The sequence below is a fragment of the Pongo pygmaeus genome, chromosome 11, assembly GCF_028885625.2.
Source record: "Pongo pygmaeus isolate AG05252 chromosome 11, NHGRI_mPonPyg2-v2.0_pri, whole genome shotgun sequence".
Classification (NCBI taxonomy): Eukaryota; Metazoa; Chordata; class Mammalia; order Primates; family Hominidae; genus Pongo; species Pongo pygmaeus.
In genome coordinates this window covers 30067845-30092508 of record NC_072384.2, presented here as the reverse complement: position 1 = coordinate 30092508, position 24664 = coordinate 30067845, and the positions used below count along the sequence as shown (strand labels likewise).

The 24664-nt window shown below is 38.7% G+C and overlaps 1 protein-coding gene and 1 long non-coding RNA gene across 3 annotated transcripts in view; one reads left to right on the top strand and one right to left on the bottom strand.

The window, feature by feature from the left end:
* Positions 1-2676: 2676 nt before the first annotated feature.
* On the bottom strand, positions 2677-20330 carry LOC129031641 (uncharacterized). Its single transcript, XR_008501077.2, has 3 exons — positions 20028-20330; positions 3480-3644; positions 2677-2995 (listed from the first exon to the last, which is right to left on the bottom strand). It is a non-coding gene; the product is annotated as an uncharacterized LOC129031641 (long non-coding RNA).
* DPP10 (dipeptidyl peptidase like 10) overlaps positions 20244-24664 on the top strand; it is a 704745-nt gene continuing 700324 nt past the window's right edge. The window contains exons 1-2 of one of the 2 annotated variants that reach the window (XM_054478150.2): positions 20927-20995; positions 21119-21237. In XM_054478150.2, coding sequence (XP_054334125.1) covers positions 21199-21237 — 39 coding nt within the window. In that variant the 5' untranslated portion in view covers positions 20927-20995; positions 21119-21198. Of the gene's footprint in view, positions 20996-21118; positions 21238-24664 lie in introns of both variants that reach the window. The other variant, XM_054478149.2, reaches the window with a different exon arrangement.

Sequence of the window (24664 nt, the reverse complement as noted above, 5' to 3'; positions counted from 1 at the left end):
GATCTTCCCGACACATTTTTGAGATGGAAACTCTTATTTTCATTTTAGAGGTGAAGAAAGGTTAAGGGTTAAAGATTCATCTACTTAACATAGCTAGGCAGGGATAGAGCGTGGAATTTGCCTTACCTGCCATCATTTCCATCTGAAGAAGTTGAAAAGCTGCCTCCAAATATTTTGGTATGAGATGGGGTACATAAATACTTGTTAATAACTTGTTCGACTGCATTATGTCTAGACAAGAATATATTAAATTCGGAAAATAAATAATTTTAGGAGTGTAAGCTTTATGAGGATTTAGTCCATGCTGTCTTATATACAGGTGTATTCTATTCATTCACTCACCTAATATTCATTTGGTGCTTACAATAGGAAAGGAGGTTTTTTGTTTATTTGTGTTTGCTTGCTTGAGACAGAGTCTCGCTCTGTCACCCAGGCTAGAGTGCAGTGGCTCAATGTCAGCTCACTGCAACATCCACCTCCCTGTTTCAAGCGATTCTTGTGTCTCAGCCTCCCGAGTAGGTGGGACTACAGGTGTGCACTACTATGCCCGCCTAATTTTTGTATTTTTAGTAGAGACGGGCTTTCGCCAGGTCGGCCAGTCTGGTCTCAAACTCCTGTCCTCAAGTGATCCGCCCACCTCAGCCTCTCAAAGTCCTGGGATTAGAGGCATGAGCCACCACGTGGGGCTAGGCTAGGAGTTATGTGCTCCATAGTTAAATAAGATACAGTTCTTGTTCTTGAGGATTTCCTATTTTATATATATAGACAGCCAGATAATAGCACACTGTTTCTGCTTTAAAGGCTGCGCTCCTCTTGCCTGTTTAATATTCAACTGCCTATAATCCAGGGCTTTGCAAAAAATCATTCACTGCTTTTTTGCAGTGATCAGTTAATCAAGCAGAGCCACAAAGGGACTCAAGCAAGGGTAGTAGAAGGCTGGCTTCTGGAATACAGGAAAAGCCTCCGTTTGCCAGAGCCCAAGGTTTTAAATACAGACAAAGTCAAAGGCTGGGAAGAAAGCAATGTGTGCTCATAGATAGCATGGACCCAGGAGATCAGCCCCAGGGATGGAGATCAGATGGAAGCCAATATCGCTGGTCTAAATAGAGGCAGACCAAGTTTAGAAATTGAAGCACAGAAGTTCAACTGCTTCAAAGAGATTTACTGCAGCTTTGAAAAACGCGAACTGAAAATCAGGGGTGCGTGTGGCAGGGCCCACAAGCTCTCAAAGAAAGAGAGGGAAGCACTAACTGGGCAGCCTCTGTGTGGCTTCTTAGGCTTTAGACCCTTCTGAAGATGCTGTATATCTTTCTCTATCAGGACCCAGGGAAGTTGGGTTGTTCCCTGGGAATACTTAACTGCTGCACCAGGAGGAATAGACAGCTACAGTGCCCTAAGTCCCCAGCTCCAGTAGCCCTTAAGGATCCCTGGTCTACTTCAGCGCCTCTTTCAAAGCTGCCTCACTCTGAGTAGTTTTTTCTCCCTCTAAGAGAGGCCTATTACCCTTGCTGCTGGTGGTGGTGGTGGTGGGGATGTCCTAGATTTGTCTAGTTGTCTTAGTTTGGGGGCTAGATCTTGTATTGGAGTTGAACTTCAACTTTTATTAAGGAGCAAGGCTCTTGACTGAAATTTCTTTGGTAAACTCTTGTTTCTAGAAAAAATCCAGCACTGGGCTCCCTTTCAATGACCTTTTCATTCTGCAGATACTAAGCCTCATTCTTCTCCCAGCTAGATTAACATGTCTTGGGATATTGCCTGGTTCTAGGAGGGACAGTAGGTCATATCATGATAGCAGTGGATGAGCATGGTGCTGTGAGACTGGCTGAAGTGGCCCTCGATAAAGGTCAGAAACAATAGGCAGAAGGGTACACCATTTATACCTACTGGTAAAGTCCATTGGTGGCCCATGGCTGGACAGAAAAGCAATAGCCCCTTTCAGAGGATGGAAGTTAAAGTACTAGTTATAAATCTAAAGAAAATATTTAGTCCACTGGAAGTAATGGTTCATTATGATTATTAAAACAACAATGACAACATGCAGGCTAAGGATGTCTTTAAGATATTGTAGAATGCCTGAATAGATAAAACATGAGGCAAAATAAATGGCAGGGAATAAATGGATCTGATTAGTGGATGACTTACTATCCAAGATGTAGCATAATTTCTATAAGGCTATATTCTAAAATATGCAGTTAATGCCATAAGCACAAAAGTATAAAATGCACTGGGATCTCAATATGCCAAATGCACTTAAGAGTCCAGTGGGGATGATCTTTCTGAGGATGGCCATGCCTCAACAGAGTTTAGTCTCCTAGACCTTAGGTCATTTGTATTATCTGATAGCATAAAGGTATGTGGCATCATGGAATGAGCTAAGTACCACATTGGAGAAATCTCCCTGGATACCCAATGATCCCCAGGACATTTCATTCTGTTCATATCCTGGTACCAGTAGAAGACAGAGCAATCTCAGATGCAGCCTCTGCCAATCTCGAGATTCCTTCTGCCAGATCTTTATGTCATCTCAGAAGAATAGTATTTGTTGTTGTTTTTTTTTGTATCCTTGTCCTAGATCCACTTCACACCGTGTTAAGCAAAGTGGCTGAGAAAATGCAGAGTTATTTCAGGCTGAGACTTATATCGGATAATCATAAGGGCTGTGTACACCATAGGATAGAATTCACTTGTTTTATTTTTCGACATTTAACACAGTGAAAGATTTAAACATAAATTATTTGATTGGCTCACTCAGTTACTTGCAAGGAAGCTCCTGAATCACTGTATGATCCCCATGCTCCCCCAACCAATTCCTGAAACTTGGAACCGAAGCATTTTTTTGGAAACACCAATGCAACAGAAATAAATGTTATTACCCTGGGGCCAGCATACCTTATTCTGCCCCATGCTTCCCTCTCTCTAGGATTGTTCTCCACTGGGAAATGTATCTTGTTCTTTGGCCATTCTCATGCAGAGACACTGTTCCTTCCCCATGTACCTGTTAGGATTCAGAACAAGAAGTCACTTAACTCTTTTTACGTCGAATAGTTAAGAGTACACAGTTATTCAGGAAATTGTAACTTTGATGTATTTAAATATAAGAAACATCTGCTTGGAATCTGACCCATGTTTGTAGTTCATGGGTCAATCAGAAAATTAGGCAGGGTTTTAAATGATGTTTTAACTGCTCTGCAAGGTGCAGGCTGAAACCTTTCCTCTTCGCTCATAGGTGGGAATTGAACAATGAGAACACATGGACACAGGAAGGGGAACATCACTTTCTGGGAACTGTTATGGGGTGGGGGGAGGGGGGAGGGATAGCATTAGGAGATATACCTAATGCTAAATGATGAGGTAATGGATGCAGCACACCAGCATGGCACATGTATACATATGTAACTAACCTGCACATTGTGCACATGTACCCTAAAACTTAAAGTATAATAATAAAAAAATAAAATAAATAAAAATAAAGAACTCACCCAGTGCAGCTCCCTTCTTCCAAGTGTTGACTCTTTTCCAGAATTTGCTTGCTTTTGTCACTCGCCAGTGCCTTTAGGTGGCTGTTTTGTAGTTTTTCCAGCATTTATATTTTCTTTGGGAAGGGCAGTCTGATTGAAGCTTATTCACACATTTTAAAGGCATCCCTGAGGAAACAGGAAGAAAAATTTGCACTGTTAACCCTTTGCCTTGCAATCAAAAAGTTTGTAATTATTATATACATACCCTTGCTTGGCTTTGATTCTTTTGTGATATGTGTATCAGAAAAAAATAAAGAAGAATTAAAAGAAAGGCAAGAAGATGAATGGAAGAAAGAGATAAAATAAGGCTTTGGATTAATGTGTAATGACATAGCCACAATTACAGTATCAGGCAGAATAGTTTCCTGTTCCTAAAAGTTTCCCATGCTCTGCCTATTCATCACTTCCTCCCTCCTTTCAAATTCATGACAATCACTCATCCTTTTACTGTCTCCATAGTTTTGTCTTTTCCAGAATGTCACATATTTGGAATTATGAAGTATGTAGCCTTTTCAGACTGACTTCTTTTACTTAGTAGTATGCACTTAAGATTTATCAATGCATTTTAATAGCTTCATAGCTCATTTTCTTTTAGCACTGAATAATATTTCATTGTATGGATATACCACAGTTTATTCATCCATTCATCTACTGAAGGGCATCTTGGTTGCTTCCAGGTTTTAGCAATTATAAATACAGTGCTGTAAGCATCTCTGTGCAGGTTTTTATGTGGACATAAGTTTTTAATTTATTTGGATAAACACCAAGAAGTGCAATTGCTGGATCATACAGTAAGAGTATATTTAGTTTTGTAAGAACTGTCAAACCAAATGGTACAGTGGCTGTACCATTTTGTGTTCCCACCAGCAATGAATGAGAGTTTCAGTTTCTCCACATTCGTGTCAGAATTTAGTGTTATCATTATTTTCAATTTTAGCATTCTACCAGATATGTAGTTGTATCTCATTGTTGTTTTAATTCTCAATTCCCTAATGACATATACTATTGAGAATACCCACAATTTTACAACATGGTATACTACCACTGCTGCCATTACTTGTAAACACCTAGTTAAAACTTTCTATGTACTAGGCACTATGCAGAGTACTTTTCACATATTTTCTCATAACCCTACGAGTCAGATACACCATTATTACGCATTTGCAGGAAAAAAATCCTGAAGTTGAGAAGAGTTAAGTGCACTGCTAGTAAATGTTGAATCTATGACCCTGGGGTCTTTCTGACTCCAAATCTCATCTTTTAACCACTACATACATTTTTCCTCAAAGTGTGATCCTGAATTTCCTACTTCAAACCAGGTAGGATGTTGATAAAAATTCAAAATTCTGAATTGTACAATATTGCATCAGAATCTTCATGCTGGGTGTGGATCTGGAGTGGGAGAAACTGAAACACACTCAAGATTAACAGCCATTATACTACCATTCTAGGATTACCCGAAGTCCAAGTAGCAGTTTTGATACTTTATTTCTATCTTGTATCATGTATTTCTCTTTGAAGTATATTTACAAAATCCCTGTTATTTATATAAAATAAATTATACTAAAAACATTGAGATTATATCTTAAATGTAGGTGAATACATAGTTTTCTATGTTCCCTAATTAAGGATGCTATAAAATCTTTTCCTCATACACTCTACCTTAGAGATAAATTTGACAACAGGGAAAAAAAAAAAAAAAAAAACAAAAAACCTCGAGTCTTTCAAACATCTACTGTGTATCATTCTGGTATAGTCTGAATGTATCCTCACAAAATTCATATTGATTCAATTGATTCAATTGAAATCATAATCACCAAGTTGATGATATTAGGAGGTGGGGTCTTTGAGAGGTGATTAGGTCATAAAGGTGAAGCCCTCATGAGTGGAATTACTGTTCTTATAAAAACACTTTAGACAGGTAGCTTGCTCCTTCCCACATATGAGGACACAGCAGGTGCCACCTATAAACTAGAAAGTGGACCCTCGCCAGACTCCAAATGTGCCAGAGCCTTGATCTTAGACTTCACAGCCTGTAGAACTGTGAGAAATCATTTTCTGTTGTTTATAAGCCACCTAGTTTATGACATTTTTGTTATAACAGTGCATAGGGACTAAGATATACTTTGTGCTAGGTAAATTGAACAAAGACCATACCAAATACTTCTAGCATTATGACAGATTTATCTAACTATAAAAGTCTATTTAATGTCTTTTTATTGGATGGAAAAACTGAATATATTTGCATATTTTACTATACAACTATATACTATATATATGCATATATAGTGTGTGTGTGTATATATATAGTATTGTATATATGCTATACCATAGTATACCATAATATACTACATATATAGTATATTTCACAATAATTTCAGGCCAAGGAAAAAGTCATTATTGCAGGCACTCTATGAAAACTTATTAATTAAAATAAACAGACACGTATTTGTTGTGGCTTTTGATCCAAGACAAGACATTATTAAGGATATTAACAATAGAATTGCCTGTGTTCAAATCTCTGCTATGCTTCTAAATCATTGTGGAACTTTGGGCAAGCTTTAGTAACACCTTTTAGGTCTTGGTGTACAAGATTCTAAATGGAGATAAGGAAAGCCTCTACGCTCTAGAATTATTGAATTAAAGGAATTAGACAGTGCCTGATTCACATTAAACATTCAATAAATGTGAGCTATTATTATTTTCACTATTATTATTCTCAAAAAAAAAAAAAAGGAAATTGAGTAACAGAGTGGTAGGGTGGAAAGCATGGCAGAATGGTAGTGTGAGACCCAAAAATATAAGAATATAAATGATATGTGACAAATCCATAGTATAGAAATTGAATACTCTGAGAATGAAAAACTGAAGAAATCACTTTTCATGGGAGTGGGCAGGGATGCATGGCTTCTTTGAGGAATCTAAATAAACTTGAAAATGTTTTTAGGTGAAAAGAATGTGTATTTGGAGTGGGTTTCCTCAGGGATGTACAAATTTAGAGACTTTAGCACTTTTTGGTAGATAGGGAAACCCCATTGGGACCCTCAGACACAGCCCACTGTGTCAAGACTTGGCAATTTGAGGAGAGATGGTGCCAAAGTAGGTGCTGTATAAGAAAGGAATCTTAGACACATGAAGAGAAGGCATCCTTTCCATACTAATTGAAGCTCAACTCAAATAGCAAGCTAGAACCCCATTTGCAGCTACAAAATTGCAGACTGAGCACTACAGTCTTTTAAACAAGACTGTCACTGAGTTCACAAAGGCAAGAGGCATTGTCACCTGAAGCCACAAATCCTGCTAAGAAGAGCATTAATTGTTCTCTATATCACATAGACTGTTTAGTTTTGCAATCAATAAGAAAGAGTGGGCTCGGACCAGGACCCATTGCTTTTTTCAGGTAAATTTGGAATTCAACAAATAGACCACGATCTACAATTTTCTCCATAAGGCAGAATGCAGGCTAAGCTGATACATATTTACCAGCATGGAAATGAGTTAATGACCTTGCGATGAGGATCTCAGTGACATAAACCCCCATTCTCTTTACAACTTCTTGAGTTTGTCTTGGTGTTTGCTAACTCTGAGGAGGTCTAAAAGAATAAACAGTGTTTGCATTCTGCTTTCAATGCCATAAACACATTTTGGAGAGGCAGGAGCAATTTTATAGCTGTACATACACTGGAGAGAGAGCATGACCCTGGAGAGCTAGAGGTTTATCATTACTTTAAAAAATAACGGTTGAGAAGGAATTGCTCTAAGTGTAGTCTCTGTCGTTTATTTTATATTTTTTAATAGCTACCTCTTATTGAGTGTTTACTAAGAGACAAGAACTCTATTAGGCACTGTTTAGACTTTTATTTTAAAATGAAACACAGATACAGCAAACCACACAAAATTATTATATGGCAAATACATCTTAACCGCCACGCATGTCAAAGAATGAAAACTTGCTAGCCATCCAGAAATCTCCATACATTCTCTGTCCTCTCTGTCTCCAAAAATAACCACCCTCTTGACTTTTATATTAATCTTTTTTTGCATTTTTATTGTTTACCATTTAAGTGAACATCCTAAGGCATTATAATGTAGTCATCAATTTTCAAATTGATATGTCTTTTAGCTTCAATATCATCAACGTGTCATCTCCCTTGTTCCCACAAACTCCTTTCCCTTAAAATGAATCTGTTGACAAATATGGGCCACTTGTGGATTTTGCCCCAGGGTCGATTTGATGAGTATATTGATATACTCATGGTGCCAATCTACATGTTCTTCTCTTCTCTGCATTTCCAGCAAGTGGCAGCAGGACCCTTGATCAAACTCAGCTTTTATATTGTTTGCAACATTATAGGTAGCACTGAGTCTTTCATCAGGAGGCAAATTGATGCTCAACAGCAGGTTGGTTATTTTCTTGGTGATTATAAACTGGTAATACTCTAATTCTACCCATTATTTTACACATTAGCTCAAATAATTTCATATGTAAGGTAATTCTTCCTTTCACCTACAATTTGGTTACCCAGTGGCATAACTCCAAAAAAGGACAGAACTGAAGTTTTTATGATAGGTTTTGTGATAATAAATTGGTTCCCTATCACCCTCAGAAGATCAACTAGGATTTAAATTTATCTGATGGATCCCAATGCACTGTAATTTTTATCCTTATTGAAGTGCTATTTTTTCCTTCTTCATCCAGGTGGAGCCTTTTCAAGGTTAACTTTTGATTCCTCTTAAACTAGTAGTCTTTGATACTTCCCATGTTAGTCCATAACAAAATGTTTCAGATTTATCTGGTATGCTTCTTTTCTTATATCTGTATTCAGCACTTTTCTAAGAAATTCTGTTTTTTGTTTGTTTGTTTGTTTTTTTAACACCAAAACCTGGTTGCAAGTGATAGTCATTGCTACTAGGTTTGCCAAAGTTAGCACATAAAAATACAAGCCACGTAGTCACCTATTTGGGACACACTTATACTAAAAAAATTATTCATTGTGTATCTGAAACTCAAATTTAATTGAGTACCCTGCATTTTATTTGACAATTAATTTATACTAGGTCAGTCATTATTTTTAGACCGAGTTAATCTAGGTCCTCTGAGAAGCAGGTGCAAGTGGATGTGCAAGAGAGTTCTTGGAGAAAATGTCTGTGAGGGAATAAAAGAGTGAATGGAAAAAGCAGGAATAACCCTTTGACTGTGATGTAGGCTTTACTGCTGTGAAGGTCAATGGGAAGAAAGGAGAATAGATAGAAAGAGTCTGAAACTGTAGTTCAGGTCTAAGAAATATTCAGGAGGGTTCTCAAACCAAAGCTGTCCAGCGGAGGATTCCCACAAGCCCTATGAAGGGGACCGCTTCAGTATCTCTGCCGCCTGCACTCAGTCATTTGCCTAGCACAAGCTGTGGGAAGCATAGCCTCACTGCTAATGCTGTTGTGCATTAGGAATGAGATAATAATGATATCTCCAAATGAAAATTTCCAATTCAATTTCAGGGCTATTTTCTAAAGGAACTTCTTCTATTTGCCTCTTATCTATCTATAGTGAAAATTATAGTTCTTAAAGCCTTGGAGATTAGAGAGTTAGAACATCTCATAATTACTCATTTACTTTTCCAATATTATACACACAACAGAAAAAAAAGTAACTATACAAATATTACCACCACCCATTATAAATATTGAAAATATATTTTCTTGCATATGCTATCTCATTCTCTCCATTTAGTTGTACTAAATCTACATTGGTAGATAATATAGCTGTTATGTACTCTTTCCTACTTATCACTCAATTTGTCTTATTCTACTATAACTAAATGTGTAATCCACCATAATTCTTAGGCTTATGTCTCTCCAGTTCTGGAATGTTCGCAGTGGCTCTTAGTGACATGAGGTATTGGACAATTGAAACATGTCTGGTCTAAATTGGTATGTTTGTAAGCATAAAATACATACTGGATATTGGAAATTTACTATACAATGTAAAGTCTCAGACAATTTTCATATATATTAGATATCAAAATGATAAAACGTTTAGTATATTGGGGTAAATAAAATATACCATTGTTTTAAATTCTTCTGTTTCTTTTTATTTTCTTCAGGTGGCTACTAAAAAATTTAAAATTACATACATGATTTTTTTATTTAATTGCGATGTTCCTGTTAATTTTGTTTTCTAAAACTGATTTCTAGAAGATTCCTCAAAAAACTCCCCTGAGGACAATATTCCTTGAGTGATTGCATGTTGCTAACAGTCTTTCTATGACCGTTATAATTGAAATTCAGTTTTACTGAATATAAAACCTCTGGTCCATATTTTCTTTTCTTGAGTATCTTAAATATGTTACTTCATTTTTTTCTCTCTAAGATAAAGTGTTACTGTTGGAAAGTTTAATAATAATAATCTTAGTTCCTTTTTAAGTCAAGTATTCTTTTGCCCTAGATGCCCGAGTAATTCTCTTTTTCCTCTTTCTTAATTTTACTTGGTGTTGATTGTACTATATTAATATTATCAGTTACACTATGAGATTTTTCAGTAAGTTTAAATTGATTTTTTAAATTTCAGGATTACTTTCTAATACTTTTTTTTTTTTTTTTTTTTGAGATAGAGTCTTGCACTGTCACCCGGGAGTGCAATGGTGTGATCTCGGCTCACTGCAACCTCTGCTGCCCGGGTTCCAGTGACTCTCCTGCCTCAGCCTCCCGAGTACCTGGGATTACAGGCACCTACCACCACACCCGGCTAATTTTTTGTATTTTTAGTAGAGATGGGGTTTCACTTCTGACCTCGTGATCCACCTGCCTCGGCTTCCCAAAGTGCTGGGATTACAGGCGTGAGCCACCGCGCCCAGTCAGTATTGAGTTTTTTGTTTTTTTTTTTTTTTTTTTTTTTTTTTGAATCCTTACTTTGTTCTGTCACTCAGAAACTCCCATAACATTCATGGATTTTTTGCCATCTATAATACATGTCACATTTTCTTGAAACCTCTGTATTTTTTAATTTCTTTTTAGTGTTAAATATTTTTCTCCTTCTCAACTTGATTTCCTTTAAAGTGTTATTTTTGTACTTATATCCTCTTATTTTCCTTCTAGATTAGTCTTATTCCTACTATGCTGTTTCTTTTATTTCTAATTTTTTTCTTGAGTTTGATCGCTTTTTCTAGTTCTGATTAATGTTTTTTCAAGTGTTGCATGATTTTCTTGATGTCCTTTAGCTTATTTTAAAATAATATGTTACACTTCTGAAAATATTTTGAGCATGACATTTTTTGGCAGGCTTATTTTGTCAATAGCAGAAGTTGGCAAATTTCCTGTAAGGTTCAAGACAGTAAATATTTTACACTATGTAGGCCATATGGCCTGTCACAAATACTTAACATTGCCATTGTACCATGAAGATAGTCATAAGCAATATGTAAATGAATGAGAGTGGCTATGTACCAATAAAACTTTATTTCTAAAAACAGAAAGTAGACTGGAGTTGGCCTCTGGGCTACAATTTGCCAGTCTCTGGTCCGTAGGAATTTCATTCTATGTTTTCTTGTAGCAACTTTGTTTTGGGGGCTAAACTTTACATACATGGCATTTGACCTTGATAGTTTTCTGTTGCTCATTTTTGTATAAATTTAGTTTTTTTGAACTTTTAGATAGGTAAAAATTAAGACTGACTTTTCAACCTAAAGGCGATCCTTCTTCTCTTGTTATGTAACAGTAAAAAATATATATATTGGCTTGTTTTCACAGATTTCTTTTATCTGTTTACGTGGAAACAGGCTTGTCTGGATTTTCTCCTTCCTTCATTTTTGTTATGTCTATTCAGTTCAATTTTGACTCCACTTTTAGTAGTTTATCCTCAGTATGGGGTCCTGTTTTGGAAAGATGCCTGGAAGGTTGGTTTCAAGAGTTCACAGGATCTAGACTGCACCAGCCACCTAAGACCCTGACATAGGCCTGCTAAGAACAATGAAACAGCTGAGATTTTATATTGCTTACAAGCCAATGAGTTAACCCGCCAGTTTTACGGATGTTGGCAAAAGACATGAGACTCTGAGGGTCAGAGACAAAGACTTTTATTACTCATAGTATAATGAGTAGGATGAACATGAGTGTGTTTGTGTGAGTTCTTCTTCTCGTCAAGTACCATGGGAGGGGTGGTTGAGCCAGATGGATGCCTACCCACACAGTCGGTTGCAGTTTATAGAAGAGGAACCCTGAGCTTAAGGAACCCAAATCTTTTATAATGGGGAGTAAGCGTGCTTGTTTTTTGTTCCAGAGGAAGACATTATCTTTTTTATACTGAAGAGTAATAATGCTTGTCCTTTGCTCCAGAGGAAGATCCTAGTCCTTCTTTCCAGGTTAATTGCTGAACAAATATTCTTTAAAAGATATTATGAAACGGCATTTTCTTCTGATAAGAAATGCAGAAATATGAGGGACCAATTTCCTGTGGGGAAATGGACTCCCCACAGGGCCCCTTTTACTCACTGTTGGAATGCACAAAACCTCTCCTAGTTCCACTCGGTGTTATTATGTTGGTCCACTGTAGTTTCTAGTGAATACCCATTGACTATTTGGGGGTTCCTTTCTTAAATATTTTGGAATTATCTCATCTGTAATTTGCCCTACTGCTTTCTTCTGAATTTGCTCACATAGATACAAGGGCACCCACACTGTGTGGCTTTTGGTGTTTACGGATTTGTATAGGTATCTAGTTATTTAGAAGTGTTGTAAATGTTGTACATTTGGTTCTGATATCTAATTCTCTATCTAGCCTAAACCCATGCTGTCAACACAGCAGCCTATCTTCCCAAAATAACCCTTTCGAAAAAAGTATGCCAAGCCTGATTTTACTTTTTTTGAAGTCCTCATTTTGAACCTAAACTTTATTTTTCCCTAAAATACTTATATTTTTCCCTAAAATACTTATTTCTAAGATCTTCCGAATCTGCATAAAAATACTTGTCTCTCCTCTCCTTCCCCTATACTAAGTGGCACTAAGTTGTTATTGTTTTAAGTGGAGGGGCCAATGTTTTCTTTCTTTGCTTTCTATAATATTCTGTATCTTATTTTCTTGCCATATTTGTGTACCCCATCTATCAGCAATTCCTCTTACCCTCTTTCCAAATACGTTGTCAGAAACTAGCAAAGCAGATAAACAAACTTATTTAATATGTGTGCAGAGGATGTAAAGCAAAAATAACTATCTTCTGAGATTGAGCATAATCTCAGAAATTTCCATTGACTTTATGGTCCTTTTGGCAGTATATATACAGTCTAGAGGAATTTAAGCTGTATTTACAACAACAAATATTTTATTCAACTTCAATATTTCCTCAGCATTTTGCCCATTATAGCTCTTCCTCCTCCAAATTTAGTGTAGTTTTTATATATTAGGTAAGAAATAAATTAGGAGTGATAGTGCAAACATATTTCTTTCCAAATTCTCCTGTGAGCTTTCCACACTGGAAGCTTGCTACTTCATAACACGTAGTACCTGCTCCTAAGCAGTAGAAAATTCCATGCTTATCTGGCTTTTACTTAATGTTTTAGAACTAAGCAATATCTGATGGGTTCTTACTCATATCCAGCATCAGTAGATCAGAGGAATATCAAGATTATATAATTCCTACATGTCAAGTAGAGAAAAGTAAAATATTCTGGGACAACAGAAAGAGAAAATATATTTTCCCTGGATGATCCTGTTCAGTAAAATAAAAAATACAAGCTTATAGGAGGTGCTAATAGAGCTTAATATTGAGAGGGTGAATAAAGATTTTTTTTTCAAAGAACATTTCCTCTGAGGCTCCCCCTACTTAGGCAAGGAGACTGATGTAGACCCCTACCCACCACCCCCTGCACACACACACAGTTAACTCCAGTACCCAACAGAATTCCTCTCCACTAAGCATTGATATTAGTAGAAAAGATAAGATGCCACATATGACAATTAGGATGCTGAACAAGCTATTAGGTTGGTGTAAAAAAATTGCGGTTTTGCCATTACTATTTTTTTTTTTTTTTTGAGACAGAATCTCACTCTGTCACCCAGGCTGGAGTGCAGTGGTGCCATCTTGGCTCACTGCAACCTCCGCCTCCCGGGTTCAAGTGATTCTCCGGCCTCAGCCTCCCTAGCAACTGGGATTACAGTCACGTACCACCACACCAAGCTAATTTTATTTTTTATTTTTTTTTGTATTCTTAGTGGAGACGGGGTTTCGCCATTTGACCAGCTCGGTCTCAAACTCCTGACCTTAAATGATCCACTTGCCTTGACCTCCCAAAGTGCTAGGGCTATTATATTTAATTGCAAAAACCACAGTTATATTCGCACCAACCTAATATCAGAAAATAAAGGCATTCAATTGTGCAGTGAGATAGACACTACAAAGAGTGAAAGAAGAAAGTCCCTGTGAACTTGCAATGGGAAGGTTGTGAAAGGTGTTGAGTCCTAATAGATCAGTTATATTAGGGAAGATGAAAATGTGAGTGGATGGCTTCTCCATGTGAAAGGTCAGGGAACCCCTGAAGGGAAGAGGACTGCCCATTTGTCCTGTGAGGCTTTTGATGTCCTATTAACTAAGATTAAACACTCTTATAAGTGTTGCTCAGTAAATCAAGTTGCTAACTGAAGGGTGATTTTCTAGTCATTCATTTGTAAGAACTATCATATCTGTAATAGATTCTCTCCTCCTCCTCCTCTGATGCTTATGGTCTAATTGTTAAGTGTAACAAATGATAAAATATTACAAGGCAAGGTAAGCTTGAAGTTAACTAGTAATATCAAGTATAACTTACTGACAGAGGAATGAGGAAGTTACACTTTTGACTGCATTCTAAAATTATACAAGTATATAGAAAACCAACGGCAGGAGCAATATTTAGGCATAACCAGTGGGATTTATGGTATTTCGGTTCATTATTTTTATGAAGGTGTCAATAAACCAATGAGACTTACTACACCCTAACATCCCTAACAACTTCAGAATGTATTCTCTTGGCGTTTCCCTTCCCTCTCTTTTTCTCCTCCTACTCTACCTTGTCTCTTCCGCTTCTTTCTCTTTCTTCTTGGATTTGGATAAAGATCTGTGACTTTAGTAAATATTTAGATATGCAGGATAGAAACTGAGTGACTTAAACATTTCCTTATTCTCCCAAAAAGATATAGATATGTGACAGATTGACAGACAGATGAATATAACAAGGGATATACACTAGCAAGCAACTCATCGTGTCTAATAGATGAAACAGAATTAAACAATGTTCAGTATTGAAAGGTGTGTTTTAATGTGTCTTATTTCAATGTACTTTGCCTCCCCTGATATCCTGAAACTATTATTTGTATAATCACATGACTCCGCGTGGTGAAAGGAACCCAAGGACTTGGCCTCAAGTTTCCTTTGGCAATAGTGGAAGAAAAATCCCCAGTGGTAGAAAGTCAATTGGTAGAGAAAATGCCAGGGACTCTTTAATGTCAGCGGATGCTCTAGGGCTATTGCACCTGAATCTTCGACTATCTCTTGTTTTCTAGAGGAAAATTCATGGGAGAATTTGAATCTAGTACTAAATCCTTAAAAACAAATTGAACATTGTGGAAGTGTTAAAAAAGATGAAAATCTTTCCTTCTAAAAATTAGTCAGGATCTTATAGTAGAATTTTCTCTTTCAATTTGTAAAAGATTTTCCAGAATGGGAAATGTGTTTTGTGCTATTCTGGGAATTTTATAAGGAAAGAAATTGGGTAACCACTATGAAGTCTGAATCTAAGAGAAGGCTCAGTAATATTGCACTTTTCAAGGAATAAAGGAAGACTATTTTGAATCATTTGGGAATCTTGTCTTGGTTATGGAAACGAGAAATACCAGATTCAAAGAAATTTATTCATCACAGGCAGACATTATCTCAAAAGGACAAATGCGATGCCAATGTTTCTAAATACTCCTCCATACATAGCAACCCTCTGTCATTTGTAGAGAAATCTGATTCAGAAAACTTTATTTCTAAAGAGTTGTGAAAATCAGGAAAAAAATACCATTAATATCAGCTCAAAGAGATGATGGAAGGTTTTTTTTTTTTCTTTTTTACTGTGCCAACATAACCAATTCATTAAATGACAACTCTTAAAAAAAGAGCAGAATAAATAAACACACATCCCTTGTTGGGCATCTAGTGGGTAAACATGACAACAGCAGGTAAATTTCTCATGTTCTCAAGTTGTTTTGGTGTTACAATTCAGCTATATGTATATAGAGAAAAGCATACACAGTAAAATAATCTGCGTTGTTTTACTGTCTTAATTCCTGTATATATGACACAGAAGGGCTGTGGGGTGAAAGGAAGATGTGAGGTTTTAAATATAGCAAAAAAAAAAAAAAAAGAGGTTTGACAACACCGGACCTCAGTAGGCATGGGCAATTTGTCAATATCTTCAGGTCTCCAGAGAGCAAGAATGACTCTCAGGATATTGCAACTCTGTCTGCTTCCACCAGAGATCATAATTGGGCTATGAATTTTTATAACAGGAAAGTCTTCCTGTCAAAGACAGAGACTGACAAAAAGTTTATTTAACTGATACTGAAAGAAACTCAGAACAGAATGAATAGTATACATGGGTATCATTTATATATATAGTGCCTTTACTTCTTTCTTCTTTTTTTCTTTAAAAGTAAATTCCTGTTATAGTTTACTGGTTAGAGCTTCTAAAATGTAGCTTGTTTATGAGGATTGCTCAGCATACTGGTTTTCTGCCCAGGGACATGATATGCATTTTGGGGAATTCAAAAGCCGATTGAGGTGAGTAGAGGTCGTTCGTAAATCGAAACCAAATGATAGCAGAAGATGTGAACTAAAGCGATTTCTTTATCTGCAAAGAGCTAATTGGGCATATTTCAGGCCAAGTCTCTGAAGACACAGCTCGTGAACTCTGTCTTCTTGATGCTCTGCTCATTATAGACACTCAATAGAGGACTGGCTAATGCTAGGGAAATCCCCATCGAGGTGGTCTTTACATGACACTGCAGATTTACCTCAGGAAGGAGAGCAAAGAGAAGGAAAATGCAGTGAGGGCTTCTAGCAACTAGCTGCTTGTGGAGTACTATTTGCCTTGTCTAATTCATCTGAAACTGAAGAGTTTGTCTCTAAAGGATATCCTACTTCACAAAATCTCAAGGGACATTTGTCTTTCTGACATATCAGCTGTTAGCTAAACCTTATTTCTTACTTGGTTGTTTTTAGAGTAAATTTTGGTTCTTTGGTCCTGTGTCTGCTATTTGAGGTGGAGGATTAAATACTGCATAGATGACCTATGTATGTATCGAACAACCTAATTTTGCCACAGATACCAAAACACTATAACGATAATCTTCAATTAATCCAATTATTATCTAAATTTCATAACCTGTCCTCAATTATCTACCTTAATATTTCTAGGTAAAGAGAGATGTACTGCATTGACTTCCTGTTTTTAAAGGGTAAAACAGCAAGAGAAAGAAAGATATTGTAGATATTCACGGTGTTGTATGTGAGGAAGTTTTTGAATGACTTCAGAAACCCAAATGAATATATTGAGAAAGCAGCATTGTGAGTTCTGTCTACATGTGAACCCAAAACTAGGATTTGAGGCAATTCATTTTCAGAAGGAAGTGATGGAGTTTGAATCCTAGGAAATCTTCCTGAATAAAATGGCCATGTGTTGTAAGGTTTAGATATTTATAACCCAAAATAGAAGGAATTTTGCTAGGTGGTCTCTCCAGTTCCTTTTCGGTTATGAGAGTATGATTTCTTTCCATGAAAAGCGTAGAAAAACTTCCTTTATTGTTATATGAATGTTATAAAATGTATACTTGTCCATGAATTAGCTGATCAAAGATCATACATAAAAACTATTCAAAATACTCTGTGAATCTTTTTTAAGAAACTCTCTTTAAATAGATTTTTGTATTCAGAAATGATACTTTGTAAATACATTTTGAATTTCAAATTTAAACATTATCAAGACAAAATTGTGACTATATGTGTATGTAAAACTAGAGAGCACTGGAAAATGTGATGGATGGTAAGGGCCTTTTGCAAGGTAATTAACTTACCTATTGATTTTGTTTAAAAAATTTCTAAGTACTTAATTGACTCTCCCATTAAGATTTAAACATATACAAATAATTTTTCATTCAGAGGATAGGCGTTTGATTTATAACATCAACATATCATCATAAAAATTTAGAGAATGAGAATATCTTAATGGGCACCTGGTCTAAACATTTTAATTTTACCAGGTAAAAAGGTGGAAGTGGCCTGGCATGGTGGCTCACGTCTGTAATCCCAGAACTCTGGGAGGCCGAGGTGGGCAGATCACGAGGTCAGGAGATCAAGACCATCCTGGCTAACACGGTGAAACCCCATCTCCACTAAAAATACAAAAATTTAGCTTGGTGTGGTGGTGCGTGCCTGTAGTCCCAGCTACTCGGGAGGCTGGGGTAGGAGAATGGTGTGAACCCGGGAGGCGGAGCTTGCAGTGAGCTGATCGCACCACTGCACTCCAGCCTGGGAGATGGAGCCAGAGTCCATCTCAAAAAAAAAAAAAAAAAAAAAAAAAGTGGAAGCAAGAGATAAGTGACTTCTCTGTGTTCTATACCTCCATGCTCTGATGGACCAAGAACACCAATCTGTTGACATCTAGTCAGGTACAGAACCCCTGTATCTATATTGCATTAGAGTTATATATACTTTAGTGCTTTTAAAATTTTGTAGACATTTGATTGTGAATGGATGTTTTGTATTTTTTCTTTAAAAATAACATCATTAGAAACCATATAAAACAGAACCGCAAATACTCCCTTCTAAGGTGAAAGGTATTCCAACATTTCTTGTTTGGATGTTAGAATTTTTTCTTCAGTAAGAAATTAAGTTGAAAATGAAGTAGAACATCTTACACTGCAATTCAAGTGCAATACATTAAAAAAATAAAAACAGTGTTTAAATTGGGAAAATCCGTTTACATGTGATTAAGTTTTAATCAGTGCCCTTAACCTAGATCTCAACAGCTAAAAATGTTCTTAGCTTGACAAAATAACAACCCATCCCAAAAGACAAATACTTAAATTAAATCAAAGAAACATTTTATAAATAAAAAAAATTCACACACGCATACACACACAGACCCCCACAATACATGAAACATATAATAATGTATGTCTTTATTTGTAATGAAGTGGATTTTATACTGAATTCAGAACATAGATGCAAGTTCAACAGTTGAACTAAATCAAATAAGTAATCTTATATAAAAGGATAACTCCCTCTAGCATAAACTTATCCTGTGTGACAGATATCTCTGTAATAAAGTAAATTCCTTCAACTCAAGCAGATTGTCCAAAATGGAAACACATTGAAAGGATGAATATACTCAAATAATCAACAGAAGAGCAAAAGATAAAAATGGGAACATTTTCTGAATAATGCAGATGCCCTCCCTCCAAAAAAATTACATGTGAGGGAATACCTATATTGTCACAATTACTGGATAAGCTGCCCAATAGCTATTATACTGGTGTTTCATTAAAAATAACTATTTGCTTTATACTTTTGCAACTTGCAAAGTTATTCCTAGCAAAAAGTTATTTCTCCTGAAACAGAATAAATAGGTCATTCACAATATGCACTGGAATACATATTTTTGAAAAACAAGATCTCCACTCACCTCTGATTCTATCTTTCTGCTGGTGATTACTGTTATATTTATTTTAAAATACATACTTTATAGGAACCATCGTTACAATTAATATTTAGGACAACATTATAATTCATGTTTTAGAAACTACTAAGGCAGGAGGACAACTCCGACCATTCTACAAAAGTCTTTCAGTTAAGAAGTGATTAATTAATGGACTGAGTGGCTCAAAGCAGGGAGCCAGTCCTTAGCCAATAAAGCCCAACTCAGTGCTACCCCACTGCCCCATATTCTCTGTCCTCTCTGCTGGAACTGTCTTGTGCTGAATACATGAACACCTAAATATTCAACTCACTCCTGCCATTTCTCTGGTGAGCAATCTCCTACAACCTGTGCCTGAGACTTGGAGACTGTTTGTGGTCCATGGGCTTTAGGCGCCCCAAGGAGAGCCACGTGCACTAGTGCATCTGGATGAACTGTGGACTTTGTCTATCCACGAGAATTCAACTTCCTAAGAGCTACATTGACTCATTGATTTGTATCCAGGCTCCCGGCTCCCAATTCCCAAACAACATAAGCTCCCTGCAGCCAGGGAATTTGGTAGGTTTGTCGTGTTGTTTAGTGTCTCTTCCCTGCAACCCTCTCTCTCAGCCTCACAGTGTGTTTGGCACGTGGTAGGTGCTCGGTAAACCTACTTTGAGTGAGAGAGGGTTGTGTTGAAGAAAGGAAAGGCTGAGAGGACTTAAGATTTGAAGGTTTTCCTACATGTGTCCAGGAAGACAGAAAAAGAAAAAAAAAAAAGTGAGTATCAGATTCTTATCACCATTACAGTTATTATTGTTTTTAACCAACCTTTAGGAATTCCACTGACATTACCCAGGCAGCTGGTAGGAGAATCTGGGCTGGAGGCTAAAGGATGTCCATTGCCCCAAATCAGAAGGCGCAGAACCTCAGGTCACAATCTGAGACAACCCCTCGGGTCCCGACAGGTGTTGCCCGCCTCCCATAGGGCTCCGGGACCCCGGTCCCCGACTGCCCCCTGCCTTCTGGGGCGCTGGAGCATGCCCAGTGGCAGAGCTGGAGCCACCGAGGGCTTTTGCACCGGCGCGCTCCGCTTCTCCGGGTTTTAGCAGAAGCCTGCGGGGGGCGGGGGGTTGCGTGTGTGTGTGTGGGGGGGTAACCGCGAAACCCGGCAGCCTTGGGCGCGCGAGTGGGGAGCTCTCGCGCCGCGCAGGGCTCTCTCCCCGGTTGCAGTTGCTGAGGAGATGCTGGAGCGCGGCACCCGGCTGCTCCACCTGGCGCGCTGAGCACCTTGCGGGCAGACCCCGGGGGCCGGCGGTGGGGGGGTGCAGACTGCGGTAGAATGCACGCAGGGCTCCTCCGGCTCTGCGAGACGTCGCTCCAGCTCGGTCAGGTGCCGGGGGCCCGCCGCTCGCCACTCCACTAACTTGCCACTTGGTCGTGCCTGGTCTCCGAGGCTCGCTACGCTTTGGGTGGTGGGGGGCGGGGAGAGTGGGGAGTTAGAGGGTCTGCGGTAGCCGAAGGAGGGATCCTACCAGGGGGAGCCTGCCTGGTGCCGCTCTTCTTCCCCTCCCTGTAACTCCCCTCCCCCCCAACCCGTCGCTGCCGCTTTCCCTTCCGCCAATTCCGAGAGCGACGGGCGCCTGTGACATGCGAACGCTGCCAAGTGACGGTCCCCGAGTCTGAAGTGCCCGCGAGGAAGTGAGCGCCAACACGGGCCGCCGGCGATGACAGCCATGAAGCAGGAGCAGCAGCCCACCCCGGGGGCCAGGGCGAGCCAGGCGCAGCCGGCGGACCAGGTGAGAGTTGGCAGCTGCGGCCAGGCCCTCCCGGGAGGGGTGGTTCCAGTCCGCGCTCCCCCCGCCTCTCCTCCCAGGCTCGGCTCCCACGCCTCCCTTTTCTCACCCTCCCCCCTGCCCCAGTTCCAGGCTCTCCTGCTTATCCATGGACTCTCCGGGAAGAAGTTAGAGCCTCTGAGTGCGCTCCGGGGCCGGGCGAGAGGATGCGCAAGGTGGAGAGCCGCGGAGAAGGGGGGAGAGAGGTAAAGGGTGAAGGTGCCCCGGGGAACCCCGGCGGGCGGGCCACCGAGGGAGGGGAGAGGTGGCCAGGGCCAAGGAATGGGGCCTCTTGGCTCCCTATTAACGCACGTTGAAGAAATCTGCTGCGCTCCTGATGTCCACTTACCGGGTTCAAGCCCGGTCTTCCTATAGCCGGGACGCTCGCTGGCCAAAGCGACCCGAGTAGGCAAATGACCTTTAGGCGGACGGAGTTTTTACTTTGCTTTCTTGTTTCTTTTGAGGAGACGGGTGTGTGTTTGTGAGGTAGGGTGTTTGCGGGGGTCGATGGGGGAAGAGTGTCCCAGACATCTGTAGTCTGCTGAGCGGAACGGAGCTTGGGGAGCAGCAAGGCATTAATTATTAAGGGGAGCCGGGAAGGTGCTGGCTTTAGTGATTTGTTGGGTTTGGATGTGTTGTGTCTGCAGAGATGAGGTGCCCTGCGTGGGCTGAGGGTTATTCCTGTCTCTTTCCCGTCCTTCTACACCCGCCAACCCCTTTTTGTTTTGGTCTTTAGAAATCTGTAGCATAACCGTACCGTCGTGGATCCCCATCTTGTCTCTGTCCCTGATTTGGGGTGATTTGGGAGTTCGGTGTCGCTCTTTTTTCAAAGTTGGAGGGTCGGGAGCGCCGAGATACCCTGACGAGGAGGAGGAGGAGGAGGGAGGCTGTGCTGAGCCGGATGGAGGTGCGGTCACGTTTACATCAATTAGAAACTCTGGGCAGAGAGAGCTGCACTTAGGTCAGGGATTAACTGTGGACACGCAGGACCCAAGCACTGGGGTAGGAGGATTGGGGATCTTTGCTCGGAGTGCACTGCGAAGGCTGCTGGAGGCGTTCCTGGCAGAAACCCTCCCAGCTTATGGCTAGCATGGGATGGAGGGAGTGCACGCAGCTAGGCTCCAACAGCAACTCGGCTTTTCGCGTATTCTAAGCACTAAAGGGCCTATTAAGGGGAGCTGTCCAAATCGCCCAGGAGTGGTGGCGAGACAGAGGAGGCGATGCCAGCGATGCTGTTATTAATATTGCAGACTTGGTCATCTCTCCTGGCTTGTGGTCTCTTTTCTCCTCTTACCTCCCCTTCTCTGTTCTCTCACATATGTTTCACACAGGTGGTGGGAATTACTCAATGATTTAAAGCTCCCTTCCCGTTTATTAGTGGGAGGGGGTTGAATGTTGGCAGTTTTTACAAAGCATTTGTTTTCTTAAACTATCCTGTTTGATCCATACTCTGAGATAAGTATGAAAATATTAAAACATCATATGTTCCTTCCTTTTATACCCCTTCCTCCTAATCCCCAGCACACATCAGAATGTAAACACTGGATAGCAGATATAGAAAAATAATTTCAGGACAGGAACATGGATTTAACATCCTCTTTCAGGCTGACAGCCCTTAAATTTCATTAACAAGCCGCCGAGCCTCTCTACTGCTCTTGGAATGATGCTACCAGTAAGAATGATTAGTCAGGTGAGAGTCCCCACATGAAATCTTTGCTCACTAACCTGTGACACCAGCTGGTTACTTGAGGCGCTGCAAACAGTTCAGTGATGATGGAAGTGGGATGCAGAAGCAGAGCAGAGCACACAGGAGCTGAAAATGTATGTGTAGATAGTGGACACGCTGTCTATGCACAACAAACCCCCTTGTCAGGATTAATCTGGTACTTAAAATTCATATGAAGAGATAGGTGCAAGCTCGAATCCATTTCTCTTGTTAGTGTGCATTTTTTAATAGCCACTTCAAATATTCAGGGAGTGGCTACTTTGCAGAACTCTTGATTTAATAGAGTATTTTAAGTGCCTTTCTGAGTATTGACATGATTTGAAAATGTCAGTTTTATGCATCTTATGCATGTGTTCAAATAGATTGATTTTACAAAGAAAGTCAACTGAAATATATACATGGCACCTCACAGTGAGGGTTTTTCAAGCACTCCCAGGAAATACTCACATCTAGCATATTTTTGTTCAAAGCTTGACATATGAAATGATGGACAAAGAATGTGAATGATTTTTGTGAAAGCTTAAACTACTTTCTGTAAGACTACTAAGCTTTTATCAGCCATATTAGTCATTATGGTTTAATTCTGCAATTGCCACACAACTCTCGTGCAATACTAGATATAATAGCTTCATAAAGATGTGATTAGTTGTGTGTTTTCTATAATATTTCAAAAAAAATTCATAAATTTAAATTAAAATGTACCTTTATGAAATTATACCTAGTAGTTAAATAGCACATATGTTCCAACAAATCAATCACTATGCATTGATTTTGAATGATTTAAGCTATTGAATGTTTCCAAAAATGTCTTCTAGTTTCTATGGTAAAGATTTTTATGAAACCTCAAAGATGCCTTGTACTGAGGCCATCAAACACCTATTTCCACTTATAGCACAGTGGAAGACCATAATCCTTCCTCTAACTGAAAATGGTTATGAACCATATAATTTGGTTACAGTTACAGTCCTGTAGAGGGCTCAACCTTCCTGTTTTATTTGATCTGTTACTGTACTCTGGCACAGGGTGCCATGACAAGAGGACATGCCCTCCCTCCCTAGAAAAAGGTGACAACAAGAATAGGAGGGACCGTGTAGCGACCGTGTATTTTATGAATATTCTGAATCACTGGAAATATTTTTATCATCTTAGTAATCTTTCTTTTAAAGATTCTTTGATTAAAAAATATTTATGACAGTTATTTTTGTTGCTTTCATAACACTCCACATTTACAAAATGTCTAAAAACAAATGCCTTGACATGACTAGACACAATCATTTCTTAACATGATCAGTATCTCAATTAACATTGAAAGAGCTCAGAACTTTAGTGGCTAATTGTAATTTATTATTATTTTAAAAAATCACTTCCTGAATGTTTGCCACAGGCAGAGTACTATTCTCAGGGTTCATAAAGTAACATTTATTGAATGTATTTTTCTATTTGATTCCTAAAGCAGTTTTTTGAGGTTAGTCCTGTTTTTATTCCTATTTTAGAGATGAGAATACAGAAGATTAAGGAAGTTATTGTGGAAGTGAGACTTAGCCAGGAACTCATGGAGGTCTGAAGCCTCAACTTTTAACTTCTATACAATCATGATACAACATATTTCCATTATAAGAATGAAAGTAATTGCAAATTATATATGTATGTGTGTGCATGTGCACAAATTTACCTTGAATATAAAACGAATGAATAATTTGTTTAAAGCTTCAACTATACATATAAATCACAGCTCTGGAAATTTTAGTTAACTTAATATCACGCTACTGATCTAAATAATATAAAATAACAAGATAGATCCTCATAAATTTATAGGAACTTTTCTTGATCTTTGTATGATTTGTCTCTGATGACGAGACTCTCAAGGTTTGTTAAATGAGTATATATATTTTTTAATGGTCAATCAG